We start from the raw sequence: 25826 nt of genomic DNA, 5'->3' as shown, positions 1-25826 counted from the left end.
AAGGTCAATAAAATGGATAAATCTGTAGCCTGACTGATCAGGAAAAAAGAAGACACAATTTGCCAGTATCAGAAATGGGAGTACTGACATCACTGCAGATTCTAGAGATATTGGATAGGGAATATTATAAACAATTTTGTGACAACAAATTCAACAACTTATAAGAAATGGACAAATTCCTTGAAAGATACAAATTACCAAAGTTCATTCTAGAAAAAGTAGATAGCCTATTCTATTAGAGACATTGAAATTATAGTTAAAATACTTGCCACAGGGCTTCCCTGGTGGCGCAGTGGTTGAGAGTCCGCCTGCCGATGCAGGGGACACGGGTTTGTGCCCCGGTCCGGGAAGATCCCACATGCTGCGGAGTGGTTGGGCCCGTGAGCCATGGCCGCTGGGCCTGCGCGTCCGGAGCCCGTGCTCCGCGACAGGAGAGGCCACAACAGTGAGAGGCCTGAGTACCGCAAAAAAAAAAAAAAAAAAAAAAAAAAAAATACTTGCCACAAAGAAAAGTCCAGGCTCAGATGGCTTCACTGGTGAATTCTACCAAGCACTTAAGGAAGAAGTAATACCAATTCTACACAAACTGTTCCAAAACACTGAAGAGCTGGATATACCTCCCAACTAAATCTATAGGTCAGTATATCAGCACACCTGATACCAAAACCAGACAAAAAAGTTATAACAAAATTAAAGACAAATATTCATCATGACCATGCAAAAACTCTAAACAAAATTTTATTAAATTGAATCCAACAATATATTAAAAAGATAATACACCATGACCAAGTGCAGCTCATCTGGGAAATGCAGGGTTGGTTTAACATCGGAAAACTAACTGATGTCATTCATCATATTAAACTAAAAAAAAAATAATAATCTTAATAGATGCAGAAAAAGCCCTTGACAAAAATCTAATACCGATTTCTGATAAAAACTCCCAGTAACAAAAAATAGTAGAGAATTTCCTCAACCTGATAAAGGCATCTATGAAAAACCTATAGCTACACACACACACACACACACACACACACACATACATAAAAAACATACATAATGGTGAAAGACTGAGTAATTTCCACCTAAGATCAGGAACAAGATAAGTGTCCATCCTCACCACTGCTACTATCAACATCGTACTGGAAGGTCTAGCCAGTACAATCAGGCAAGAAAGATAAATAAAAGTCATCCAGATTGGAAAGGAATAAATAAAAGTGTCTTTATTTGCAGATGACATGATTGTCTATAAAGATAATCTGTTGGACTCTTTGAAAAGTTACTAGAACTAATAAGTGACTTTAGCAAGGCTGCAGGCTACAGAATCAGTTATACAAAAATTCATATTTATATATACCATAAATAAACCATTGGAAATTGAAATTTAAAACAGCATTTACAATAGCATCAAAATAAAGAAATACTAAAGGATAAATCTGAACAAGCGATGTGAAAGATCTGCATTCTAAAAACTACAAAATATTGATGAGAGAGATTGAGGAAAATCTAAATAAATGGAGAGATATGCCTTGTTCATAGGTTGGAAGGCTCAATATTGTTAAGATATCATTTTTCCCTAATTAGTCTAGAGATTCAGAGTCCCAATTAATATTTCAATGGAATTTTTTGTAGAAATTGACAAGTTGATGCCCAGATTTATATGGAAATGCAAAGAAAAAAGTTGCAATGAAGAAACAAAGTTGGAGGACCTGTATTATCTGATTTCAAGAATTATTATAAAGCAACAGTAATCAAAACAGTGTGGTATTGGCAGAAAAGCTAGACTAAGGAATCAATGGAACAGAATAGAGGCCAGAAATAACCCCACACATATATAAACAATTGATTTTTCACAAAGTTTAAAAGAAATGGTGCTGGAACATATATATATTGCAAATATATATATATGTATATTGCAAAACAAAACGTCTTGAATCTATACCTCTCATATCTACAAAAATTAACTCAAAATGGTTCCTACTCCTAAACGTAAAACTAGAACTACAAAACTTATAGAGGAAAGGGGAAATTTTCTGTGACCTTGGGTTAGGTAAAGATTTTTTAGCTATGACAACAAAAACACAATACACAAAAGAAAAAATTTATAATTTGGACTTTATCAAAATTAAAAACTCATGCTCTTCAAAAACACTGTTAAGAGAATGAAAAGACAAGCCATGGACTGGGAAAAATTTTCTGCAAAATATTTATCTGATTTTTATCCATAGTATATAAAGAACTCCCACAACTCAGTAATTAAAAAAAAACCCTATGAAAAGGGAGGGGGTGAACAAACACTTCCCCCCCAAAAAAATATGGATGGCAAATAAGCACATGAAAAGTTGTTCAACATCATTAGTCATTAGGGACATGCAAATTAAAACCATAATGAGATATCACTACACATCTATTAGAATGGCTAACATTAAAAACAGAGATAATTCTCATGCTGATGAGAATGTAGAGGAATTACAACTCTCACACTCTGCTGGTGGGAAACATAAAATGGTACAACCACTTTGGAAAATAGGCGACTACTTATGAAGTTAAACATATACTTACCATACACATACCCATATACATATACAACCTTTCTACTCCTACTTATTTTAGCCAAGAGAAATGAAAGCACTTGTCCATATAAGGACTTGTACATAAATGTTTATAAAGCTTTATTTATAATAGACAAAAACTGGAAAGAACCCAAATGTCTATCAAGAGATGAAGGCACATTTTGCTATATTCATACAATGGAATACGACTCAGCAATAAAAAGAAATGAACTATTAATACATGTAACAAAATGGATAACAAAAAAATTATGCTGAGCAAAAGATGCTAGACAAAAGAAAAAGCACATACTGTATCATCCCATTTATACAAAACTCTAGAAAATGCAAACAAATCTATGATGACATAAAGCAGATCAACTGTTGCCTGAGGATGGAGGTAAGGGGAGAGAGGGAGAGATTCCAGGGGGTACATGAGAAAACTTTTGGGAATGAAGGATATGTTCACTATCTCAACTGTGGTGATAGTTTCATCAGTGTATACATATGTCAAAACTTTTCAAATTGTATGCCTTATGCCTGTTTTATTGAATATCAATTATACCTCATAAAGTTAATTTAAAAATAAAGAATAAGGAAACATATTTCTAAATAGCCCATGTATTAAAAGAGAAATCATAACAAATTTAACAATCCTTGGAACTGATAATGAAAATATGAGATATAATAATGTGACATAGGGACTTGCCTGATGGTCCAGTGGTAAAGAATCCACTTCCAATGCAGGGGATGAGGGTTTGATCCCTGGTCGGTGAACTAAGATCCCATATGCCACGGGGCAACTAAGCCCCTGCGACACAACTACTGAGTTCATGCACCTCAAGGAGAGAGCCCACGTGCCACAAACTACAGAGCCCCTGTGCCCTGGAGCCCACGTGCCACAACTAGAGAGAGAAAACCCGCATGCCACAACTTGAGAGAAGCCCGTGCGCTGCAACGAAGAGCCCACACGCTTCAACAAAAAGATTCTGCATGCCTCAACGAAGATCCTGCATGCTGCAACTAAGACTCAAAGCAGCCAAAAAAATAAATAAAAATAAATAAAAATAAAAAACAATGTGACATAGAGGAAACATAGTATTTTAAGGAAATGTCATAGCTTTAAATGATTATATTAGTAAAGAAGGTCAACAATTAATGAGCTAAACATCCAACTTAAGAAATTAAAAAAGAACAAAATAAATCCAAAGAACTAAGAAGGGAGATGATAAAGATAAATGCAAAATTAATGTAATGCGAAACAAACATTAGAAAAAGATTGATAAAGCTGTCAGTTTTTAGAAGACACAAATAAAAGTAAAAATTGCTAGCAAAACTCATCAAGGAGAAAGATATGATACAAACAATTAATATCAGAAATGGAAAAGGTTTACAGCTAAAGATACAGCAGAGGGACTTCCTTGGTGATCTAGTGGTTAAGAATCCACCTTCCAATGCAGGGGATGCAGGTTCAAACCCTGGTTGGGGAACTAAGATTCCATCTGCCTCAGGGAAACTAAGCCCACGCACTGCAACTACTGAGTCCACGTGCCCTGGAGCCTGCACACCACAACTAAAGAGCCCACATGCCGCAACTACTGAGCCCACGTGTTCTGGAGCCCACGCAACACAACTAGAGAGCCCGCGCACCGCAACTACTGAGCCTGCACGGCACAACTAGAGAGAAGCCAGCAAGCCACAATGAAGAGCACATGTGCTGCAACTAAGACCCGATGCAGCCAAATAAATAAATATTTTTTAAAAGATACAGCAGAGATAAAAAAGATAAGAGAACATTATGAACGACTTTACGGAAACAAATTTGAAAACTTAGGCACATTGTACAAATTCCTTTAAAAATGTAACTCATGAAAATAGAGTAAAAAAGAAATAAAAGGCCTAAATAGTCCTATGACCATTAAAATATGAATAAATGACTTAAAAATTCTCTCCTCCTCAACCCCACAAACTAAAACCAAATTGTAACAAATTTTCAAGGAACAAATCATTACAAACTAATACAAATTCATTCAGCAAATAGTAAAAGAAAGAACATGCCCCGTCTAATTATTTAAGGGTCTTATACCATGGACTGTCAAAATCATACTAGGACATTGTAAGAAAAGAAAATTACAAGCCAATCGTGTTGAACGTAAATGCAAAAATCCTAAATACTATTAACAAAGCAAATCCTGTAGCATTTAAAGAAGATAGTAAATCATCATCAAGTTAGGTTTATACCAGGAGTAGTTCAGTATCAGAAAATCCATTAATAAAATTCAGTACATTAACAGTTTAAAGGAGAAAAGCCATATGATCAATTCAATACATGTAGAGAAAAACAACACGTGAAATTCAACATCTGTTCATGAAAAAAAACCAAAAACCAAAAATTAAAAAACTCTCATACCAACCATTTTTAACTTGATGAAGTATAGCTACCAAATAGCTACAATTAGCAACATTTTAAATGGTGAAACACTGGAAGCATTTTCTTTAAAATAAAAAACAAGCCAAGACTACCTATTATCACTCCTTATTTTCTCAAGGTTGTACTTGAGGTTCTAGTCAGTGCAGTAATGTAAGAAAAATAAATAAAATGCAAAAGGATTGGATAGGAAAAACAAGTCATTTTTTACATGTCTGTCTCTATAGAAAAAACAAAAGAAATCTAAAGACAAATATCTACATGCAAATATCAATCGTATTTCTTTATACTATCAACAAAAACTTAGAAAACATAGCAAAAGATATAATTTACAACAACAACAAAATATAAATTGTACCTAGAAATATGCTACCCATACAACTGAATGGTTCATTCCCTCACCTCTTCAAGTCCTTCCTCAAACTCCATCTTCTTAATTTGGCCTACTGGGACCACTCCATTTAAAACCACACCTCCCCCACCCCCAAATTCCTGATCAGTTTTATTTTCCTCTATTTTTTCCTACCTATCACCTTCTAACATACTTATAATTACTGTTTATTGCCCATCTTCCCAATGTCTTCTCTGTCCATGAACAGGGATATTTTTGTCTGCTTTGTTTACTGTGGTATTCCTAGAACCTAGAACAGTGCCTGGTACATAGTAGATGTTCAATAAATATTTACTGAATGAGTGAATGAAAACAATAAGTGTATGTAGACTTTACTGAGAAAATTAATTGAGAAAATTACAAACCTTTATTGAAAGGCTTTAAAGAAGATCTATATAAATGGAGAGATAAACCATATTCATGGATAGGAAGACTCAGTAGCATAAAGATGCGAATTCTCCTCCAAATTGATGTATAAGCTAACTGTACAAAACCCCCAAAGATGTGTGTGTGTGTGTGTGTGTGTGTGTGCATGTGTGTGTTGGTGTGGAACTTTCTACATGGATTCTAAAATTTATATGGAAGCACAAAAGGCCAAAATAGTCAGTTCTTCCCTGAAGAACAAGAGAAGATGGGAACCTTACCCTACACGCTTGTCTGTATTATTTTTATATAGATAGAGTGATTCAAACAATGCCATGTTAGCACAGAGATTATCAAATAGATCAAGAGAATAAAACACAGACTCTAGAATCGGACACACAAATAGAAGGAAACTTGATTTAGGACATAGGTGGTACTGAAGCTCAGTAAGAAAGGATGAGTTATTTAATAAATGATACTAGAATAATTAGTGATTCATAAATAAAAATAATTACATTGATACCTTAATTCACAGCATGCCTCCAAATTAGCTCCACATGGATTACTAACCTAAATGTACAAGGAAAAACTGTGAAATCCTTAGAAGAAAATATAGGAGAATATCTTTATGACTCAGCATAGAGAAAGGTTTCCTAAACAAAATGCAGAATGAAATCCATAAGGAAAATATCGATAAATTCAACTACATTGAGTTACTTGATATACACTTCCCTGACAAAGGATCAGTATCTAGGATCTATAAAGAATCATTAAAATCAATCATAATTCCTGGTGATTTCAGTATCAATGTAAATAGATAATTCTTCCAACACATTCTTCTCTCCATTCCTTGAGTATCGCTCCTCCAATGACCTTCTCTCTACCCTCCCTTGGCCATTACCAATAAACAGAATTTCCAAATAATCCTACCTACAGACAACCCACTCCCTAACCACCAGCTCCAACCCCTTCTAGTACCTCAACTCTAGTAATTCTTGGCCCCATCAAAACCTATGTTCCATTCATCCTGCCTTCTCTTCACTCTCCCATAGTCCTCTCCTTTCTGAGCTTAAATTCCTTGTTCCATTTTTGTAAACACCCCTTGCTTACACTTTTCACTCTCTTGCCCTCTCATGTTTCATCGTATTCACATAGCAAACCCCAACTCTGGCTATATGCAACCACTCACCTGTTCTGCACCTGCACTGGTGCAGCTCAGCAGGACTAGGGAAGTTGCTCACTTTTAATTTATGACCACAGGTAATTCCCTGATGGTCCAGTGGTTAGGACTCAGTGCTTTCACTGCCATGGCCCCAGGTTCAATCTCTGGTTGGGGAACTAAGATCCCGCGAGCCGTGTGGTGTGGCCCCAAATACATAAATTTTAAAAATAAATAAATTTATGACCCCAGATCTTAGGTGGGCCCTTAGTGCCACTTGGCAATCACAGAACATTTCCATGGTCCACTCACTCTCTTGGACAACTGTTTCATGCCCTAGTGTCTCCCTCTCCATCCTCATCCTCAACTGTTGACCCTGCTTCCTATTTCACTGAGAAAACAAAGCAATCCGAAAAGCACATCCGTAAGCTCCTATATTGGATATTCCCATTTACCCACGTCCAGCTTCTCTATCTTCCCTGCTGCCTCCATGGATAACGTCTGTGCTCTCAGCTAAAGCCAGTCCTCCACGTGTACAGGAGAAACCCCGCCCTTCGCTGATTAGAGGACATTGCTTCAGCCATCCTCCCTTCTAACTCTTGCATCATAATTTTCCATTTCCTACTGGGTTTTTGTCGTCAGCACCTGAACAAGCTATATCTTTTTCTTGGCCTTACACTGTGCTCCTATCACCACCCTGTTCCATCCTGTTTCTTTGATCCCTTTAGGGTGAAAGTCCAGAGTTCCTTTAGTCACTGTCTCTAATCTCTCTTCTCCCATTCTCTCTTAGACATACTCCTATCAGAATTCTGCCCCTTTTGCCACTGAAATGGCTCCTGTTGAGGTCACCAATGTCCCCCACATTGCTAAATCTAATGATTAACCCTTAGTCCTTTTATCATATCCATGAGCAGCATTTGATGCAGTTGACTATTGCCTCCTTTTGGGATAATTTTTCTATCTAGGCTTCTGGGACTCCACTCCCCTGATTTTCCTTCTACTTTACTGGCAGCTGCTTCTCATTCTCCTTTGCTGGTTACACATCTCCATGACCTCTCAACATTGGACACCTCGGAATGCAGTTCTCGGACCTCTCATGTTTTCTTTCAACACTCGTTCCCCCAATGATTTCATTGATTCAAATCTACATCTGTAGCCTGGACCCTCCCCTTGAGAGCCACACTCATGTGTTCAGCTCTTTTTCAAAATCTCCACCTGGAGGTTTAGCAAGAATCTTAAATGTCATACGTCCAAAACCAAACTCCTGGACTTCTCCTCCCAAGCCTGCTTCTCCTGAAATCTCCACCTTCTCAGTAAATAGGAGCTCCATCCCTTAAAGTTGCTCAGGTCAGAAACCTTGGATCCGTCTTTGACTTCTCTCACCCTGTCACCTTGTCTCTCCTTCCATAACAAATCCTGTCAGTTCTGCCTATGAAGTGTATCCAGAATCCAACCACTTCTTACAAACTTCTCTATAACATCCCCTCTGTTGCAGTCTCCATCATCTCTCCTGGATAATTGTTATGGTTTCCTAACTCATCTCCCTGTCTCCACCCTTGCTTCCTGCGGGTCATCTTCAACACAGGAGCTAGAGTTAAAAACTTGTCAAAATATAAATTAGGTCATATCATTCTTCTCAAACACCCCCACTGGCTTCCATGTCATTCAGAATAAAAGTCAAAGTCCTTACAATGGTTTACAAGAATGGCCTACATGCAACCTACAAGGCCCTGCATGGTCTGGCCTTCCTCCTGCCCCACCCATTGTATCTCTGACATCTTAATCTCCTACTGTCCCCATCATTCCAGTCACCTGGGCCTCCTTGCTGTTCCTAAAACACGACAAGTACTCTCTTGCTAAGAACATTCTTCTCCCAGATTCATACTTGGCTCGCTCCTTTACTTCCTTCAGGTCTTGGCTCAAATGTCATAGTTTCAGTGAGGCCTTCCTTAAATACTCTAAAATTGCAATAGCCCCTTCCTGGGCACTCTCTGATCTTTCCTGATGGCTTTCTTTTTCTCCTTAGCTGTTATCACTATCTAACACGCTGTACATTTTATTCAGTTAGTTTATGTCTATCTCTCCTATTAGATTGTAAGCCCATCGACACAAGGCTTTTTGTCTGTGTTGGTCACTGCTTAATCCACAGCATATAGAAGAGACCCTGGCACAGGGTCCATTTTAACAGTAGATGTTAACATTTAACAATAGATGTTAAAAAATTATTTGTTGAATGAATAAACAACATACTAATCGGCCAGAATACGGTAATAGGCATTCTCAATATCAATTGGTATAATCTCTACAGAGGACAAATTGGCAATAAGTATCAAAAGTACAAATGCACATCTCCTTTGACCCAGAAATTCTGCTTCTAGTAATATCCTTTATATAAATTCACACATATGCTAAGTGACACATGGACAAAGTAATTCACTACAGCATATTTTATCCCTGAAAAAGAATGAAAACAGCCAAAATGTCCAGCAATAGAGACTAAAGAAATTATAGTCCATCCATACAATGGAATATTTTGCAGTAGAAAAAAGAATAAGGAGACTGCTTGTGTCTGCATTTTCTTGCACAGACTATCTCAGGAAGGATACCCATGAAACTGGTAATAATGCTTGCTTATTTGGAGGGCAATGGATGAGTCAGCAGCAGAGGTGGGAGACTTTGCTGTCAACCCTCCTAAACTTGAATTTTAGTACATTGTGAATGGTTTAATCTACTAAAAGGAGAACAAGGCAGGGTTTAGGTTCCAATATGGAATGAGTTCTAAGATATATTGTTACAAATAAAAAGGTAAGTACAAAAGACTGTGTACAGTATGCTATACATCGGGGTGGGGCAGACATACTTTTCATTATTTACTCTTTTATACTTTTCAAATTTTGTACCTTATATATGCATTTCCTATTCAAAAAGAAATAAAATAATTTAAAAAAATCATGGTGGGAGAATGCATTTTCATATGCATCACCTTGACAATCTTATGATTGAAGCTTGCTAAGTATTTCCCTATTTTTTAAACAAAGGAAACGGACGATCAGAGAAGTCAAGTCAAACAGCACAGAGGCACCAGGCACCAGGACTAGAGCCCGCTTCCCTGCCAGGCCCTCCCAGCCTCTCTAGCCCAGCAGCCTCTACCACCCTCCACCCCTGCCCTCTCCAGCTCCTTCCCTCAGAACATACAACTCTTATGCCCAGCCCCAGAAGGTCTGCCACCAGGGGCTTCAGTCAGGGGACAGTTTCTTTCTGCTCAGAGCCACCAACAGGGTGGTGGGTGCCACCGTGCTCTGTGGCTGATCCCAGCCTGCCCTGGCCTTGCAGCTGCCAGGCCCTCTTCCCCCGGTCTGTACCTGTCAATGATGACGGGGTCTGAGGGTGTCTCATTCCGGTTGCCACAGCTCTTCCGGTCACAGCACCGGCTGAAGGAAAGATGAGAAGAGAGGGAAGGAGGAAGGGGGTGAAGGAGAGGGAGATTACAGCGTGTGTGTGTGTGTGTGTGTGTGTCTGTCTGTCTGTCTGTGTGTGTGTGTCTGTGTGTGTGCGCCTCCGGGGTGAGGATGCTGATGTCCTGTCTCTGAGTATGGAATCCCTGGGCCAGAGGGGCTCACTCTCAGGGGCCTGGGGGAGACAGGCGGTGAGGGTCCTACACAGGGACCTGGAGAGCCCTTATCCCTGGGGATAAGGTTGGCCAAGAAACCCTTGTCCCAAAGGCATGCTGCTCCTGGAGGATCCAGGAAAGGGCAGGCTGCTGACCACCTACTCTCTCTGTACACGTTTTATACATATAGAAAAGAGCTCCAATGTAAGCATGCACCTCATGAATTATCACAAAGTGAGCCCACCCATGTAACCAGCACCCATACCAAGAAACACCATGTGACTAGCGCCCCAGAAGCCCCCTCATGCCCCCTCCTGGTCACTGCCCTTCCCAAGGGTAGCCACTGTCCCAACCAGATTTTTTTTTTTTTTTTTTTTTTTTTTGCGGTACGCGGGCCTCTCACTGTTGTGGCCTCTCCCGTTGCGGAGCACAGGCTCCGGACGCGCAGGCTCAGCGGCCATGGCTCACGGACACAGCCGCTCTGCGGCATGTGGGATCTTCCCGGACAGGGGCACGAACCCGTGTCCCCTGCATCAGCAGGCGGACTCTCAACCACGGCGCCACCAGGGAAGCCCCCAACCAGATTTTTGAACACTATTTTCTTTTCCATGTATGAAGAGCTGCCTCGGAGGACCCTTCCTGGCTGACATCTCCTGGGGAGCCCTTGCCTAGAAATGCCAAGCTCTGGGGTAATGGGGAAGGGGAGTCTAGCACTGTGTTCCCTCTTCCCCATCCTGCCTGCCCAGGGGTGCCCTGAAGTTCACAGAAGAGGCAGCAAAGTTTCCTCCTCCAGCTTCTGAGCTAATCCAGGAGGCCCAGGCCCTGCCCCCATCTCCCAGCGAGCCCTCCCCAGAGCTTTATTAGTTAAGCTTCCCAGTGGCAGCAGGAGGCCTCTCTTACAAAAACACTCGGAGAAGCCACATAAACAGGCCAGGCTAATGGGTCCTCAAGGACCCCCTCCTCAGCCAGCACTGTGCCCAGGGGCCTCACTCTTCCCTCATCACCCCCACCCCCAGGCTTCCCTGGGGATCAGTGGGGAAGGGGTTGGTGGCAGTGGTAGGGGTCGGGCCAAGAGGCCAGGGGCAGGTGACCTAGCCCTTCTCACCTGCACATGATCTCGTGGGTGAGTAGCACGCGGCACATTTCGGGGTTCTTGTCCTGCCCCTCGTAGATGATGGCCTGGGGAAGGGGAAGTGCGCAGGCTGGAGGGGAAGGAGGCTCCTCTCAAGGCCAGGTGGAGGGGCAGCTGGGCCCTGCTCCTGGGGAAGAGCACGCCCTCCAACTCTCTCTGGGAGCCCAGGAATGCAAAGAGGGAGCTGGGAACCTAGCTTCCCAAACCAGGACCACTATCAGAATGGGCAAGAGTGGCATGAGGTCTACAGATTCTGTCTGTCCACAGGCAGCCCTTTCCGGAGCCAGCTCTGCTCAGGGGCAGGGAGGTCCCGAGATCACCATGACCAAGGTCAGGCTGCTGGGAGGGCAGACACACTCCAACCTCCACAGTTCTCACAAGCATTGTCCCTCCAGGCTGCCCTGCCGGCTCCTTGGCCCCTCTCCCCACCCCTATCACCTCCGCAGGCCAGGCCAGTGGCTCCTTCTTGGACTGCTGGATCAGCCACCACCCCCCACCCCCCCACCCCCAGCCAGTCCCCCAGCTTCTCCTCCGCCCTGAAGCAAGGAGTGAGCTTCCCAAAGCACACATTTGGCTTCCACCTTATAACCTCTGTGCCTCGCAGCCATCCCTTATTTGTGGGTCCCTCTCTCTCTGGACATTCTCCAACCCCTTCCACACTTGTTGACCATGCAATCCCACTTTGCCACTGCCTGGTCTGCCTCCCATACCATGGCGACCACAGGCTTCCTAGAAACATACCACTTCTTCCTCTGCCCTGGGATTGGGTGAGGGCTGCTGGAAGACTGTCTGTGTGGGAAAGCCCAAGTCTCCACCTCAAGTTGCAGGCCACTGATTTTCACATCTGAGACTCAGCCCTGCTCTTTTACCAGGGCACACAACCCCTCTGAAAAGCCTGGGGCTTGGGGCCCTGTGGCTACACAGTCCGTCAGGGCTGACTCAGGTTTCAGTTGCCCCGAGCTCCTCATGCTGGTCCCTGAGCCTCCTTCTCTTGTCTTTTCAAGTCAGCAAGGTACTGAGGGCCTGCAGTGGAAGCTCTGGGGCCCCACTCAGTTCCCTCTCCTGGACCAGTACACCCAGCCCCCAGCTGTGGGTAGCATTAGCTGCTAAGGGCTTTCTCTTGAGAACTGCTCTCAGCAGACAGGAGCTGCTTCCCCTGAAAATATCTGGAAGGTTACACTCTCCCCTTGGCAGTGGTCCCCAGCCAGTAACTGACCAATACAGGGGACAGAATCCTGGCCTCCCTGCCTCAAGGGGGAACAGCTCTGGTGCCATTCCTTCTCCAGGGCTCCTCGTGGATCAGGCTGAGGCTAGACTCCAGCTGCGACCACATCCTTGCTGAGCATCCCCGGCCCTGTCCTGCTTCTCCTCCCTCCCCGTCTGAGAGCTTCTCCCCTCCTCCCCAATAAACCACGTGTACCTGAATCCCCATCTAGGCTGAACTTCTAGATAACAGGACCTAAGACAAAGTCGTTGAACAAATATTGTCTTTTTCTTGTCTAGAGGGCAAAAGCTACACATCCTCCTCCTGTGGACAGTGGTGAGAACTGTGGACAGCTAGACAGGTGAGGATGAAGGGCATGGGGGAGGTGGGGGCAGGGACAAGGATGCTTGCTCAGACCACGGGGAGATAGGGGTCAGAGAAGGGGCTGGACAGGCCTGAGCATCCCCTGGGCTGGCTCACCTGCTTGGACATGGAGTCGATGAGACGCACATAGAGGTCCTGTTCTGTCCGAAGTCCTAAGGGTGGAAAGGCGGAGAGGGCTTGCTATTTGGGGAGCCCCTGAGGCTTCTGATGACTGAACACACTCCACGCCCTCCCCCGCTGAAGCCAGGCCCCCTCCACCCTGACAGTGGGGCACCAAGTGTCACATGGTGCTGCGGTACCCAGTGGGCAGTGGGCCTCACTCACCGTTGTTATATACCAGCCGGAGGCGATAATGGATCCCGTTGTTTGTCTTTTCAGCCCCAGGCTCCTGCAGGGACAAGATAGGGAGGATGCTTGGTGCTCTCAGGGATCCTCCAGCCACCCCCCTCCCCCCAACTCCCTTCCCACCCAACCTTCCTCCCTCCCCCCACCTCCCATCCATTCACCACGCCCTTCTCCACTCCTCCACCACCTATCCATCATCTGCTCCAGTGGGAGGGGGTTCCCTGAAACCCTCCCCACCCCCCCACCCTGTTCCTTCCCAGCGAGCCCATGAGCCTCTCACTCGGTCCTTCTCCACAAAGTCGATGAAAGCTGTACGCTCCACCTCCACCGGCTGCCCCTGCCGGTCATACATGGCCAGCACGAAGTGGAAGAAGTTGGATTTCCTGAGGTTGGAGGGGGGCTGCTTCTCAAAATGTGCTCGTGCCAGGCCCACGCCACTGTGGGGAGGAAAGTTGCTGGGAAACCACTGCAAGTGCCCTCCAGAGAGAAAGACCCCATCACCTCTGACCAGGTAGGTGGGCTGGCCAAGACTTGGCTCTGATGTGTCAAGAGTTTGGGCAAGAAATTGGATGGGCCCATTCCACCCTTGCCAGGGCCATCTCAGTTCTAGAAGAGGCCTCCCAGCCCTGAGGTCACCCCAGCCTGCTCCCATGGGAATAAGCAGCACAACAGGTGACAACAGAGGCATCCCTGGCAGACTCCTTCCCGGACTTTTCCCTGGGCGTCACATTTTGGAAGGCTGATCTCTAAAACCAAATGAACAAGCAACCCATCTTACTGACCACAGGCTCCTGTGACTGCCCTTTGGGGCCTCAAGGGGGAAGTTGGGAGGTTTTGGAATGAATGTCCCACTGTACCCCAGCTCCTGGCTATGTGCATGAGCCTACGGTATTGCCTGGGAGATGATGAAGTCCATCAGAATCTCAAGAGACATTGAACTGGCTCAGGGCCACTAGTCTGGCCAGCCTGGACCCTGGGCTATGGCTGAAGGTGGGAATGTCCTCCCCAGGTATAGGGGGACCTGCCTCCATGCTTGGAGGAAGACACCACTGGCTCCCCTGGGCAGAAGGATCTTCTGGTCTGGCCTTGCTTTCTCCTGGCTCATCAGAAACCAGTCCAGAAGCAAAGCCAGGGTGAGAGCAGGAGGAGGAGAAGAACCAAGGCCCTATTCACCAAATATTTCCTGAACCCCAATGATGTTCCAAGCGCTGGCCACATGGCACCACGTGGGGCCAGAGTGAAACACCTGGAAGGGGAGGGAAGACAGATACAGAGAGCTGCAACACAAGACAGAGTGGTGGGTACCCCTTAAGAGATGTCACTATATAAAAAACGGTAAAAGCAAAGGAAAAAAGATTAATTCTTTCTGTGCATGATGAAGGGAAGATGTCATGGTGATGGTGGCCTGCCCCCTGGTCTTTGAGGAATGAATAGGAGGTCAACAGGGGCAGGAGGCAAAAGGGCAGAACTAACAGCATAAGAAATGGCTGTAGGTGTAAGGGTTAGTGTCACTGGACCACTTCAAAGAGTGAAGTGAGGAGAGAAAATGTTTTATTGGAAGTGCCAGACTATCCATGCATACAAAAACCAGGCCATGGAGTTTAGACTTTCTTCTCTGGGCCAAGGTCTTCCGAAGTGTGTTCTTTAGCTCTCCCATGGCTCCAGATCCTCATTCTATAAAAGAGTGTTATACCCACAACTGCTGCGAATTGCATACACAAGTGTATGTGGGGGGCCCTGGGACACCCTCCAGGAATGGGCCCTCCTTGACCCGCTCAGGCCGGTGCTCCCCATGTGTTAGCGAGCCTCCAAGATGGTTCCCCATGATCCCTGCCTCCTGGTAGTCAGGTCCTTAAATAGTCTCCTCCCATACTGTATCAGGATTGGTCTGTGTGGCCAATAGAATATGGCACAAGCAATAGCATCCAATTTCTAAGGTCAGGCCATACAAGACACGTGGCTTCTGCCTTGTTCACTCTCTTGGATTAGTCACTCAGGGGGAAGCTGGCTGCTGTGTTGTGACGATACTCAAGCAGCCCTATGGAAGGTCCACGTGGAGAAGAACTGAACCCTCCTGCCAACTGCCGGCACTAACTGATCGGCTGTGTGAGGCCTACCAGCCCCAGTCAAGCCTTCAGATCACTGAAGCCTCCTAAGAAACCCTGAGCCAGAACTACCCAGCTACACTGCTCCCTGATTTCTAACTTTAAGAAACTGTGTGAGATAATGAATGTTGTTTTACGTTGCTGAGTTTGGGGGTGATTTTTTTTTATGTGGCAACAGGTAACTAACACGCCATGCTTACTTGACTACAGAGCATTTTGGTGGAGGGATGTGGTTTGGGAAGTATGACTAAAGGCCACCAGAAGGCTCTGAAGTCAGGCAGGGCTTAGAAGATGCTGTAAGCAAGGAGGGCACAGTGTGGTAGAAAAGTGAGAGGCTGCTGCAGGGATGCAGAGGCGAGGATGAGAATGGTGGAACTGTCTTGAGAGCCATTTAGACCAGAGTCCCATCATGGACATGCCACTGTGACAACATCTGCCATACTCATCACTACTTAATACTTTTCTTCGTATAATTTTAGATCAACTTACTCTTACTTGGCTTCTTGCAAAGCCATAATATCTGAAATGTCATGGGTTTCAAAAGTTTGTTGTGTTTTTACTCATACAGATTACAGTAAATACATAAACAATAAAATGAAAACCGTTCCTCCTCTTGAAAGCCTGCTTGGGAGCCTCAGTCGTCCATGTAAAATGCTAATTTTGGAGGCAGAAGTGACGGGTCTTGCTTGTCTCTGATCAAGATGAGGAGGGGGCCACCAACACCTTCTCTTCCCCACCACAGGTTATTTCTACACGTTCCTTGCTCCAGCATCCTCCTCCTCCCTCCTTCCTCGGTGTCCCTCACTTCTCCTCAGCCTCAGGCTTACAGGCCTTTCACATCCAGGCCTTGACCCTCCCGCTTCCCACTTGCCAAGAGGCAGGGAAGCCTAAAGACAGCTTTGATCACAGCAGGTCCCTGATTACTGTTGATGAATATGCTAATGAGGCAGCAACCTTGACTCCTCCCTCCAGCCCCCAGGACCAGCTTAGGGGCAGTGAGGCTCCCCAGGGACAGGACCACCTGGGGGTAGATAAGGTCAGAAGGAGATGGGCTGTGGGGCCATCCCAGATCACTCTGCCCTTTACTCGGTCATCTAGCCCAGGAAAGGTGCCTGGAAGGCTCTCAGACAGTGGGGAGAGAGCGTATAAAGAAAGAAAGAAGCCTTAACAGAGGAGGGGTGGAGGCTGAGCAAGAACACAATCCCCTGGACCCCTCAACATACCCTATCTACACAGACACTCCTGTACTTCCCAGGCCAAGAGTCCATCAATAATGGTGAGCTTCCTCTCCCATCCATCCCTCTTGGCAAATACCAGTCAGTCCTGGGTCCTGGCTGCCTGGAGTTCCTACCAGGCTCCTAAGGACCAGACCTGGGAAGTCTGCCCTAAGCCCCAAGCCAAGCTCCCTTCACAGGGCCTTCCCTCTCAGCAGGAGGGGATTCCTAGGGAGAGTGGTTGGGGGGACCAGGGGAGGGGAAAGGGAGCAGGTATCCCTGCCTGGGGTCTGTGGACCAGTAGCCAGTGCTGCCAGCTGCAGGGCATCAAGGGGCTGCACTGTCCTACTCCACAGTGGGATCAGCCTCCACTCTCCACCTTGCTTAGTGGGTCTGAGGCACAATCACACACATCCACGCAAAGCAATGGGACAGAGGCGGCTAGTTTATAGCTCTGGGACAGGGATCACTATCATGTAGGACAGCAGAACAATATGACCCCAAGCAGACCAGGAGAGGATGGCAGAATAGGCAAGACCCCTGCTGGGCATGCCCAGGACTGCTCCTGGTCTGCGAATGTCTCCAGTTTACCCTGTTCATACCCCTGTGAGACAAGTGAGAAGACCAAGCTGAAATGGAAAAGGTTTTGGTTTAAAGAAATCCTCGTATTTCCTATGAACACAGAGAAGGACATGAGGATTAGAACAGCAGCTAGAGTGCCAGATGCAGGTCTGTCTGGACTTCTCCTGGTTCCCCCAGGCACCTCCACCACCTACCTGCCCGTGCAGTGGGTGACCAATCAGCATCCCTGAGCAGAGCTGCAAGCTGCAAAGGGAGAGGGTGCGGAGGGGGAGGGGGAGACTTCTGCTCTTCTCCCCTTGGGAGGAGCTGATGCTCTTGTAATGAGGAAGCAAACCAAGATTAAAGAACAGAAAGAGACACAGAAATATGCTCAAACAGCTCAGAAGATAGACCCGGGCCGTGGAGAGGTCTGAGAGGCCTGCTGGGGCACCCTGGGAGAAGACATGTGCTCCCACAGTACCTTAGAGGCAGAGATGTGGATGAAGGCCAAGGTCTCTCATTCTGTGGTCTCCAAAGTGGGGTGGCCCAAGACACCCACTGGGGTGTGGAGAGAAACTGCAAGGATGTTTATTGATAGGAATCCTTTATCTGGAAGAAGGGAGAGAGGCAGGAGGAGAGCCCCAGAAGTCTGGAGAGGTAAGTGTTTTATCTGGGTTTCCCCAGAAGCAGACGCTGAGACAAGGATTCATATGTGAACACTTTATGTGGGAGGTGATTCCAGGAAACCCTGGCGGGTGTGGGGAGTGAGAGAGAGAAGGAAAGGCAGTCCCTAACAGGTGCATTATCCACGAGTAACCACTGTGGGCAGCTGCAGCTCAGCCCCCAGGGAGCTCTGGAAACAAGTCTAGAACATGTGCTTCAGCTAGTCAGAGGGCTGAGCAAGGGAGCTGGGGTCTTCATTGTCCAACTCCAGTCACTGACTGAGGACTTCTGGGGCGTCATCTCTCAGGTGCTTCTGGCCTGTTGTGCAGGTGGGTGGAGCAGGCTCTGGCCATCTAAGAGTCTTAGGAGGCAGTTGCTGGCAGAGGAAGCAGACCCTTCCCAAGGGTCCCCAGGGACGTGGGTGGGGTAGCAACTCCCAGCCATCCAGAGACCTGCGGTGTGATGGAAGCCAGCAAAGCTACAGCCCAAGGGCCTGCGTACAGCCTGGCAATATGCACGAGAACTGCCTCACCTGGCGCGTATATTGCTGGAGGCTATAATTCAGAAACGTCTCATTCACTTAGCGTGATTAGTGCACAAAGCGTGCCACATACGCGCCTCTTCCAGGTAAATGCAGCTGAGTGATGAAAACAGCCACATTAACCACTTTTGTAAGACTCCCAAACGATTTACACATCTCCTTGCTTTCTTAAAAAGATTGTTTTCAACAAAATGTTCAAAACACTTTCCTATCAACTCCAGAGTGTGCCGAGGCGGTGGGGCATGTGCTGCTGTAAAGAGCACGGATGTGGGAGGAGAAAGTGCTCATCTTCATATTTCCACCAGGGCCCACTCACCCCCTTCCCATCTTCTGAAATAGCCCCCAAATTAAAGGAGACTGGGACAGAAAAGCTTCGGTGTGCACAGCTATTTTTTTGGTTGGAGGACATCCGAGCATGGGTGTGTGGGGGCTTCCTGAGTACTGAGCTGGGAATCCAGGTTAAAGGTGTCACCAAGGGCAACCTGACCTTCACAGCCTGAGTCATTCAGGTAACTGTGCTTCAGAGTACAGGGGGATGCATCTGGGGGCATCTGGGGGCTGTAGAGTTGTCTGGCTGCTATTGCTTGGCCATCCAGGAGTCCCTGGAGATGTTCCTCTTCGAGGCTGAGCAGGATGCCCCAGAAACCTTCCTGCAGCAGCTGGACCTCGCCACAGCTGTCTAGGACAGACGACGCCTCCCTCACAGTCAGTCTCTGCTCTCGGGTCAGAAGGCCATTCATAAGTCTTTACATCCTTGATTAGGTACTTATTATAAGTGCTAGCAATTTAAAACAAGCATCTCAAATCCCACAGAGGAGGATGGCCGGGACCGGAGCTTTGGCCTTCCCCAAGAGGCACCTTCAGGCCTTTGTCTCCCCTGCACCCCTCTGCCCTCTACTAAATGCTAACTCTTGCTTGCCCTGGCAGCCCAAGGTTCCGAGCAGTGCCTTGGCTTGGGCCTGATCCATCTTGGAATCTGGGATGCTGGGGAAATGGGGAGGAGCCCTGCTGTTATCAGCAGTTGGGGGAGGCTCCTTTTTTTTTTTTTTTTCTTTTTTTCTTTTTGCGGTATGCGGGCCTCTCACTGTTGTGGCCTCTCCCGTTGCAGAGCACAGGCTCCGGATGCGCAGGCCCAGCGGCCATGGCTCACGGGCCCAGCCGCTCCGCGGCATATGGGATCCTCCCAGACCGGGGCACGAACCCGTATCCCCTGCATCGGCAGGCGGACTCTCAACCACTGCGCCACCAGGGAGGCCCGGGGGAGGCTCCTTTTTGATCCCCCCTCCACCCTGGAGGTGGAAGGAGTAGAAGTGTGTATTTCCTGAAGCTCAGCCTTTGTCTCAGATTTCCCTACTGTCTCTGCTAAATCTAGATCTCCTTTTCCCCATCCTAGCATGGCTGCGTAAGTCCCACCTTCCTCTCCTCTGCATCCTCTCTTCCTCCAAGCATCCCACTGGCCGTGGCTCTCCCTGCAGGCATCGTTTGGGTCCCTGGGACTGCTGATAATCATCAAGCTGGGCCTGGCATTCCTGACTCCAGCCAAGATCTACTGGCCTAGCCCAGAGCCTGGGAAGATAAAAGCAGAGGCTCACTGGGGTGAACCCACCCCAACAATGCGACAGTGCAGGCAGGAGGACCTGGTGCCTAGAGGCAGCTGCCCAGAACCTGGGTCTAGAAGGGCCTGCCGGAGATGAGGCTTTGGGGCTGCTTCATATCCCTTGCTCCCACTGCCCCAGCAGGGGCTCTGCTCACTTGCCCCAGGAAATTATCTCAGCCACCAGATCCCTGGATGATGGGGGAGGGGAGGATCTCACTAGCCAGCTCTCCCATGTTTCCTCTTGCTCTCAATTCTACCCAAAGACTGTCCACCCTGCTTCTCTGTGCCCACCCCCTTCGCCACCCACCCACAGGCCTGCCTGCCAGGTCCCAGGCTGAGGAAGAGCTATTAATTATTAAAGCAAACAAAAGCATTTCCTAGCAGGGATGCTAGCCTGCTGCTGCTTACAGGAAACGCAGCCCCAGCTGGCTTCCCTCTCAGGGCCCGGCTAGTGTTCTGGGACCAGCTCAAGGGGGAGGGCTAGCGTGGGTGCTCCAGGAGTCTCCCCAGGCTGGCAGTCACATCAGAAGGAGAGAAGAACTGCTTCTGTGCTGAGAGATAAAGTCCTGTTGGCCCAGGGTAGGCCAGGGATCCTTGTGCAGAGTTCCCCACCAGGAAGACCCTGCCGGCCTTCCCTCTTACCTCCAGTGTATGGTATGCAGCCTCTCTTTTCTCTCTACCCCTCTTTCGCTCAGAACTTTCCTTCCTATTGGCAGGCCCTCCTTCACTGATCTTAGCAGGCTCTGGGCTTTCTCCTCCTTCTCCACCTTCTGAAAAACCCTGGCGCTGTAAAACTGGGCAGCAGCAGCTGCTCCAGTACCTGGTTCCTGGGGTCAGGTAGATCACCAATGTGGACAGCGGAGCCCAACAAAAATGGACTTAGTAACCTTCAAACATGCACTCCTGCTTCCTGCAGCAGATACTCATTACCCCCTATTGACTGCTCGAGCCTGGTGCTGTGGACACGAGGATGAATGAGCCACCATCCATGCCCTGAAAGAAGATGTAGGCTGGCAGGGCAAGGAAGCCCAGGACAGGCAGGGCACAGCTGACTCTGGCCTGTGATAAGCATCCTTAGACAGCACTAAGAACTGCTCCCCTGGGCCGGATGGGAGGGCACAGAGAGAGAAGGTGCTGGGGGGGGAGGGTCCCAGAGGTTGTAAGATTTTATTCGGTGGGTGTGTGGGTGCTGGGAGCAGGGGAACTGTTTCAAGAGACATCGTTGGATTCCAAGAGTCATACAGAGGCTGAGAGGAAGCTTGGGATCAGACTGTGATGGGCCCTGAATGCTGAGTATCTGGGAGGAAGTGTGTGTGTGGGGGTCACTGAAGTTTTTAATTGGGGAGGGACACAATCACAGAAGAGTTCTTTGGAAATGTTTCTTTGGCCCCTGGTGCATGGCAGACGGTTTTGGTGGGGGGCGAGGTGGGAGGCTGGGACAGTGGGCTAGCAGGCTGAGGTGATACACTGGGGTTAACCTTCAAGCCAGAGTGGAAAGTCATGGAGGGCAAGAGTGTGTGTCATGGTTACGAGCTGGCCGTGGGCACTGTGATTAGGAATAGGACCCAGAGGCACCGTCCAGAAGCCTTGACAAGCTGGCGGCTGTGGGGTGAAGGCAAAGAGCGCATCAAAGAGAGCTGTCAGACCCCAAGCAGCCTTGCAGGGAGCGTTCCAGGGCAAGTTCCTCGGAGACAGAGGGAGAGGAGCCTTCGGAGGTGGAAGAGGGGGGTGGGGCAGGGAAAGGAATTCCTGCCATTGTTGTTCTAGGATGAAAAGACCCGAACAGAGGACTGATGGAGGATCAAGAACCAACGGATGAGATGATGGCATCTCAGGAAGAATGAGAAAGAAGTACCTCCCACCTGCTCCCATCGGCAGGAGGTGCCCAGAGGCAACCAAACGTGTGGGGGCTCCCAATCTGTGTCCTGAGACAGAGAAGCCTCTGGACTTGGAGATGAGCAGCCCAGGCCTGAAGAAATTCCTCTCCTCAAACTGGGGAGGCCTTCTGAGTCCTGGTGATGCGGCCCTGGGGACTCAGACTGGACACCTCAACCCCACTCAAGACCTCTTCCCCATGTGCAGACAACACTGCTGAAGCCCAATCTCATGGGAAGAGCCTCATCGCCACACTTCCTGCACCCACACAGGCTACAAGGGCACTGCCTCTTTCCCATCGGCTTCCTGCTCATCAAACCTGCTGACAGGGACAGAGGGGAGCATCAGAGAGATATAGGAACCTTAAACCGTGAGGCCCCACTGGAACACTTCTTCCTCTCTTACAAGGAGCTCTCACCACAAAGGCGGTGGTGGAGAAAAAGACAAAGAAATTGACCATCTCAAATTAAGTGAAAAACCAGAACCAAAAGAAAAACAAACAGGATACAGAATTGTATGTATAACACAGGAAAAAAATATGTTAATGCGAAGATGGGAAGGAAATACACTAAATTATTGACAGTAGCTATTTAGAGAGATGAGGTTTCTCCCCCGTCGCGGAGCACAGGCTCCGGACGCGCAGGCTCAGCGGCCATGGCTCACGGGCCCAGCCGCTCCGCGGCATATGGGATCCTCCCAGACCGGGGCACGAACCCGTATCCCCTGCATCGGCAGGCGGACTCTCAACCACTTGCGCCACCAGGGAGGCCCTATTTTCCTTTTTTTTCTAGAAAAGTTATATCATGAGTAAAAATATGGATATTAATTCGCAGGCAAGACCCTTTCTCTTCCTAAAAAGGTGAGCTCCAGAGAGAGGCCCCGGTGCTCCCTCTGGACAGTCATGAAAGCACAGGAATGCAGGAACACCATTCAGTTTGAACATGAAACAAGGTGTGTGTCTGTTAAGGGGTGAGGTTGGGGTTGGTGGTGGGGTGGTACCCCTGAACAGGATTGGGGATGTGAATGTGTGGCTGGCATCCAGGTCTGGTCTGCCCTGGAAACCCCCCAGCAGAATCCCTTCCAGCTGCTGGACAAGCAGCTGCTCAGACCTCTGGGAAGCCCAGCTCCCAAGTGTCCCATGTGTCTGCAGAGGCAGCACCTCCCTAGTCCCAGGCACTGAGAACTCCAGGTAGGATGTCTAACCTCCCCTCCCCTTGCTCACAACTGGGGATACAAAAAGCCCAGGTGCTGTGGGGGGCTGGTCAAGGAACCATTATGCTTCCTTTCCAAATCCAGTAGTCCATCCCCCACCCAGGCTCCCTGCCCAGACTCCTGCAAAGGAGTCAGAGGAGATGGGTATGGGTGTTGGGTTCCCAGGGACCCCCTGCCTCGGGTAGGACCCACCAGAAAAACACCTGGAGGGACCTGAGCGGCCCTGACCCATCCTCAGCTCCAATCATTCCACCAAGCCGACTGCCCACCTCATCTCTTCCCCACCAGCCGCTTCTCCAGCTCCACACGTCCCCATCCTCCAACTCTGAGGGATGTGAGAAAGCAGAAAGGGGGCTGGGTTTCGTGCCTTTCCTGTCCGAGATCTATGGAACTCGACAAGGAGGGGCACTTAACTGCCTGAGAAGGAGGGGTCAGCAGTTCCTTAACAGCTGGTGGCTGTGGGACTGCAGGCAGCCGGGAGACCTCCTCCTCTAGAGCCGTGGACGGCTGGGCCAGCGAGCGGTAGTCAGAAATCAGAGCCGGGACATCCAGGAGTGGAGGCAGAAGCCCCGCCCCGGCCCGCCCCACATTCTCAGGAAGAAGCAGAGGCGCTCAGGGCGAGGTGGGCACAAGAGCTTGCCGGGACAGTGCAGAGTTGCGGCTCCCTCCAACCCCGCGCCCCAGCAGCTCAGCAAGCTGAGAGAAGGCGGCGCGGAGTCATCCAACCCGAGCGCGCCCTGTCGCGTCCGAGCGCTTACCTCTGCGCCGCGGTGCTGGCGTCCAGGATGCCCGCGCCCTGCATCCAGGAGCGCACCGAGCCCAGGCTGGCGGGCAGCAGCGGCTCCTCCTTCAGGTTCAGCCCGCCGCGGGGCAGAGCGTCCTGCGCAGGAAACATAAGGGCGCGCAGTCGGTGGGCGCTCCCACAGCCGGGGATCCGGTCCCGCCGAGGCTGCGGGGCGTCTCTGCTCCGCCCGCCCGACGGCACCCGGCGCCTGCAGGAGCGCAGCGCAGCGCCAGTCCCGGCCGCTCAGTGCGCGCCAGCCTCCTGGGCGCTCCCTCGGAGAAAGCGGGTCCGCGAGCGCCGGCGCCGTCCCCTCCCCTCCCGGGGCGCGGGGCGGGGAGATGGAGGGATTTCCCCGCGGCCTGAGCGCCGGCGGGCTGACTGAGCGCGGGGCGGTGAGGGAGGGGAGCGGAGACGGCACCCGGTCCGCGCAGAGGCGCCCTAGAGGCGCGCTCTGGCGGCTGCCCAGGGCCGCGGTCGTCGGAGGGGGGGCCCGAGCGCCCCTTGAACTGCCTCAGGCGAGGCGGGGGCGCGGGGCTGCCCGCCCTTTCCCCCTCGCCGCCCCCACCTCCCGCCCACCCGCCGGCGGCGCCGGCGCGGGACGCTGATTACCATCCAGGAGGAGGAGGCTGCGGGCGCGGAGCTTGGCGGCGGCGGCGGCGACTGCGGCGGTAGCGGCGGCAGAAGCAGCAGCAGCCGTGCGTCCCGAGGAAAGGCAGGGGCAGCGCCAGGCCAGCAGACGCCTCCGCCGCCGGCGCCCCGCGTGCTCCGGCGCCCCGGCCCTGCCGCAGCCCCGGGCGGCAGCACCTGGAGCAGCAGTAGCAGCAGCCCGGCCGACTCCCCCCTGGGCCCGGTTCCCGCGCCGCCCCGCCGCGGCCGCCGCCGCCCGCCGCTCCCCGGGCCCTGGCCGCGGGCCCGGGCCATCCCGCCGCCGCCGCCGCCGCTCCCGGGGGAGCGGGAGCCGAAGGCAGGGAGAGCGGGCGGGAGGAGGGATGGCGGGAGCTGGCGGGCCCAGGGGACTGGGGGCCGGGGGAGGCGGGGGCGGGGCGGCGCGGCCGGCCGAGGGGCGGCCAGGGACGTGACATCATCGGGGGAGGAGCGGCCGGGCCCGGGCCGCCGCGGCGGGGCGGACCCTGGCGAGTCGGTCGCCGGGGCTGGGGGCTGCGGCCTGCCCGAGGCCGCGGGAAGGGACGGGAGGGACCAGCGTGGGCCCGGGAGGCCCGGGCAAGGAGCTGACTGGGCTGCGTGGCGGGGGAGCCCGGGCGAAGCCGGAGGAGCGAGCAGGGCCGCACTCAGAAACCTCCGCCGCCTCCGGGTCGCCACTGCACGAAGTCCCGGCTTCTTCTCCACTCATCTTCGCCTCCCAAGTACCCTCCGTACTCTCCACGCCGACGCCCGGTTCCTGCACTTGCCGCTCATTTTGATGCCTTCAAGCTTTTACTCCTGATGTTCTTTGCTCTCCCCATTGGTCCTGTCCACCTTCCCCTGAACTCGGTTTAACCTCAGCCTGGGACTCAAACCTTTCTCCCTTAGGCTGGGCCCCAGACTCGCCGAGTGCAGTCCTTGCACCCCCCATCCGTAGTCCAGTCCATGGCTGGTCTAAAAACTAAAGCATTTTCGTTTCCAACCTGTGCCTTTCAGACACCTCTTGGTTTTTGATGCAAGTTGGATACTGAGTTAGGACTCACTTCCTCTTGTTACCCAGCCAGAGAATC

At 49.7% G+C, this 25826-nt stretch overlaps 1 protein-coding gene across 1 annotated transcript in view; it reads right to left on the bottom strand.

The window, feature by feature from the left end:
* The window catches only part of EBF4 (EBF family member 4), a 55226-nt gene extending 30191 nt beyond the window's left edge, over positions 1 to 25035 (bottom strand). The window contains exons 1-7 of the mRNA XM_060120169.1: positions 24724 to 25035; positions 24089 to 24210; positions 13843 to 13999; positions 13542 to 13605; positions 13314 to 13369; positions 11603 to 11676; positions 10250 to 10318 (exon numbers count right to left, since the gene is read on the bottom strand). Of these exons, the coding sequence (XP_059976152.1) occupies positions 10250 to 10318; positions 11603 to 11676; positions 13314 to 13369; positions 13542 to 13605; positions 13843 to 13999; positions 24089 to 24210; positions 24724 to 25035 (854 nt within the window). The remainder of the gene's footprint in view (positions 1 to 10249; positions 10319 to 11602; positions 11677 to 13313; positions 13370 to 13541; positions 13606 to 13842; positions 14000 to 24088; positions 24211 to 24723) is intronic.
* Between the last annotated feature and the right edge of the window lie 791 nt (positions 25036 to 25826).

The sequence above is a fragment of the Mesoplodon densirostris genome, chromosome 16, assembly GCF_025265405.1.
Source record: "Mesoplodon densirostris isolate mMesDen1 chromosome 16, mMesDen1 primary haplotype, whole genome shotgun sequence".
In the NCBI taxonomy this organism is placed as follows: Eukaryota; Metazoa; Chordata; class Mammalia; order Artiodactyla; family Ziphiidae; genus Mesoplodon; species Mesoplodon densirostris.
The sequence above is the reverse complement of the archived record's forward strand: the minus strand, read 5'-3'. Positions and strand labels throughout refer to the sequence as shown.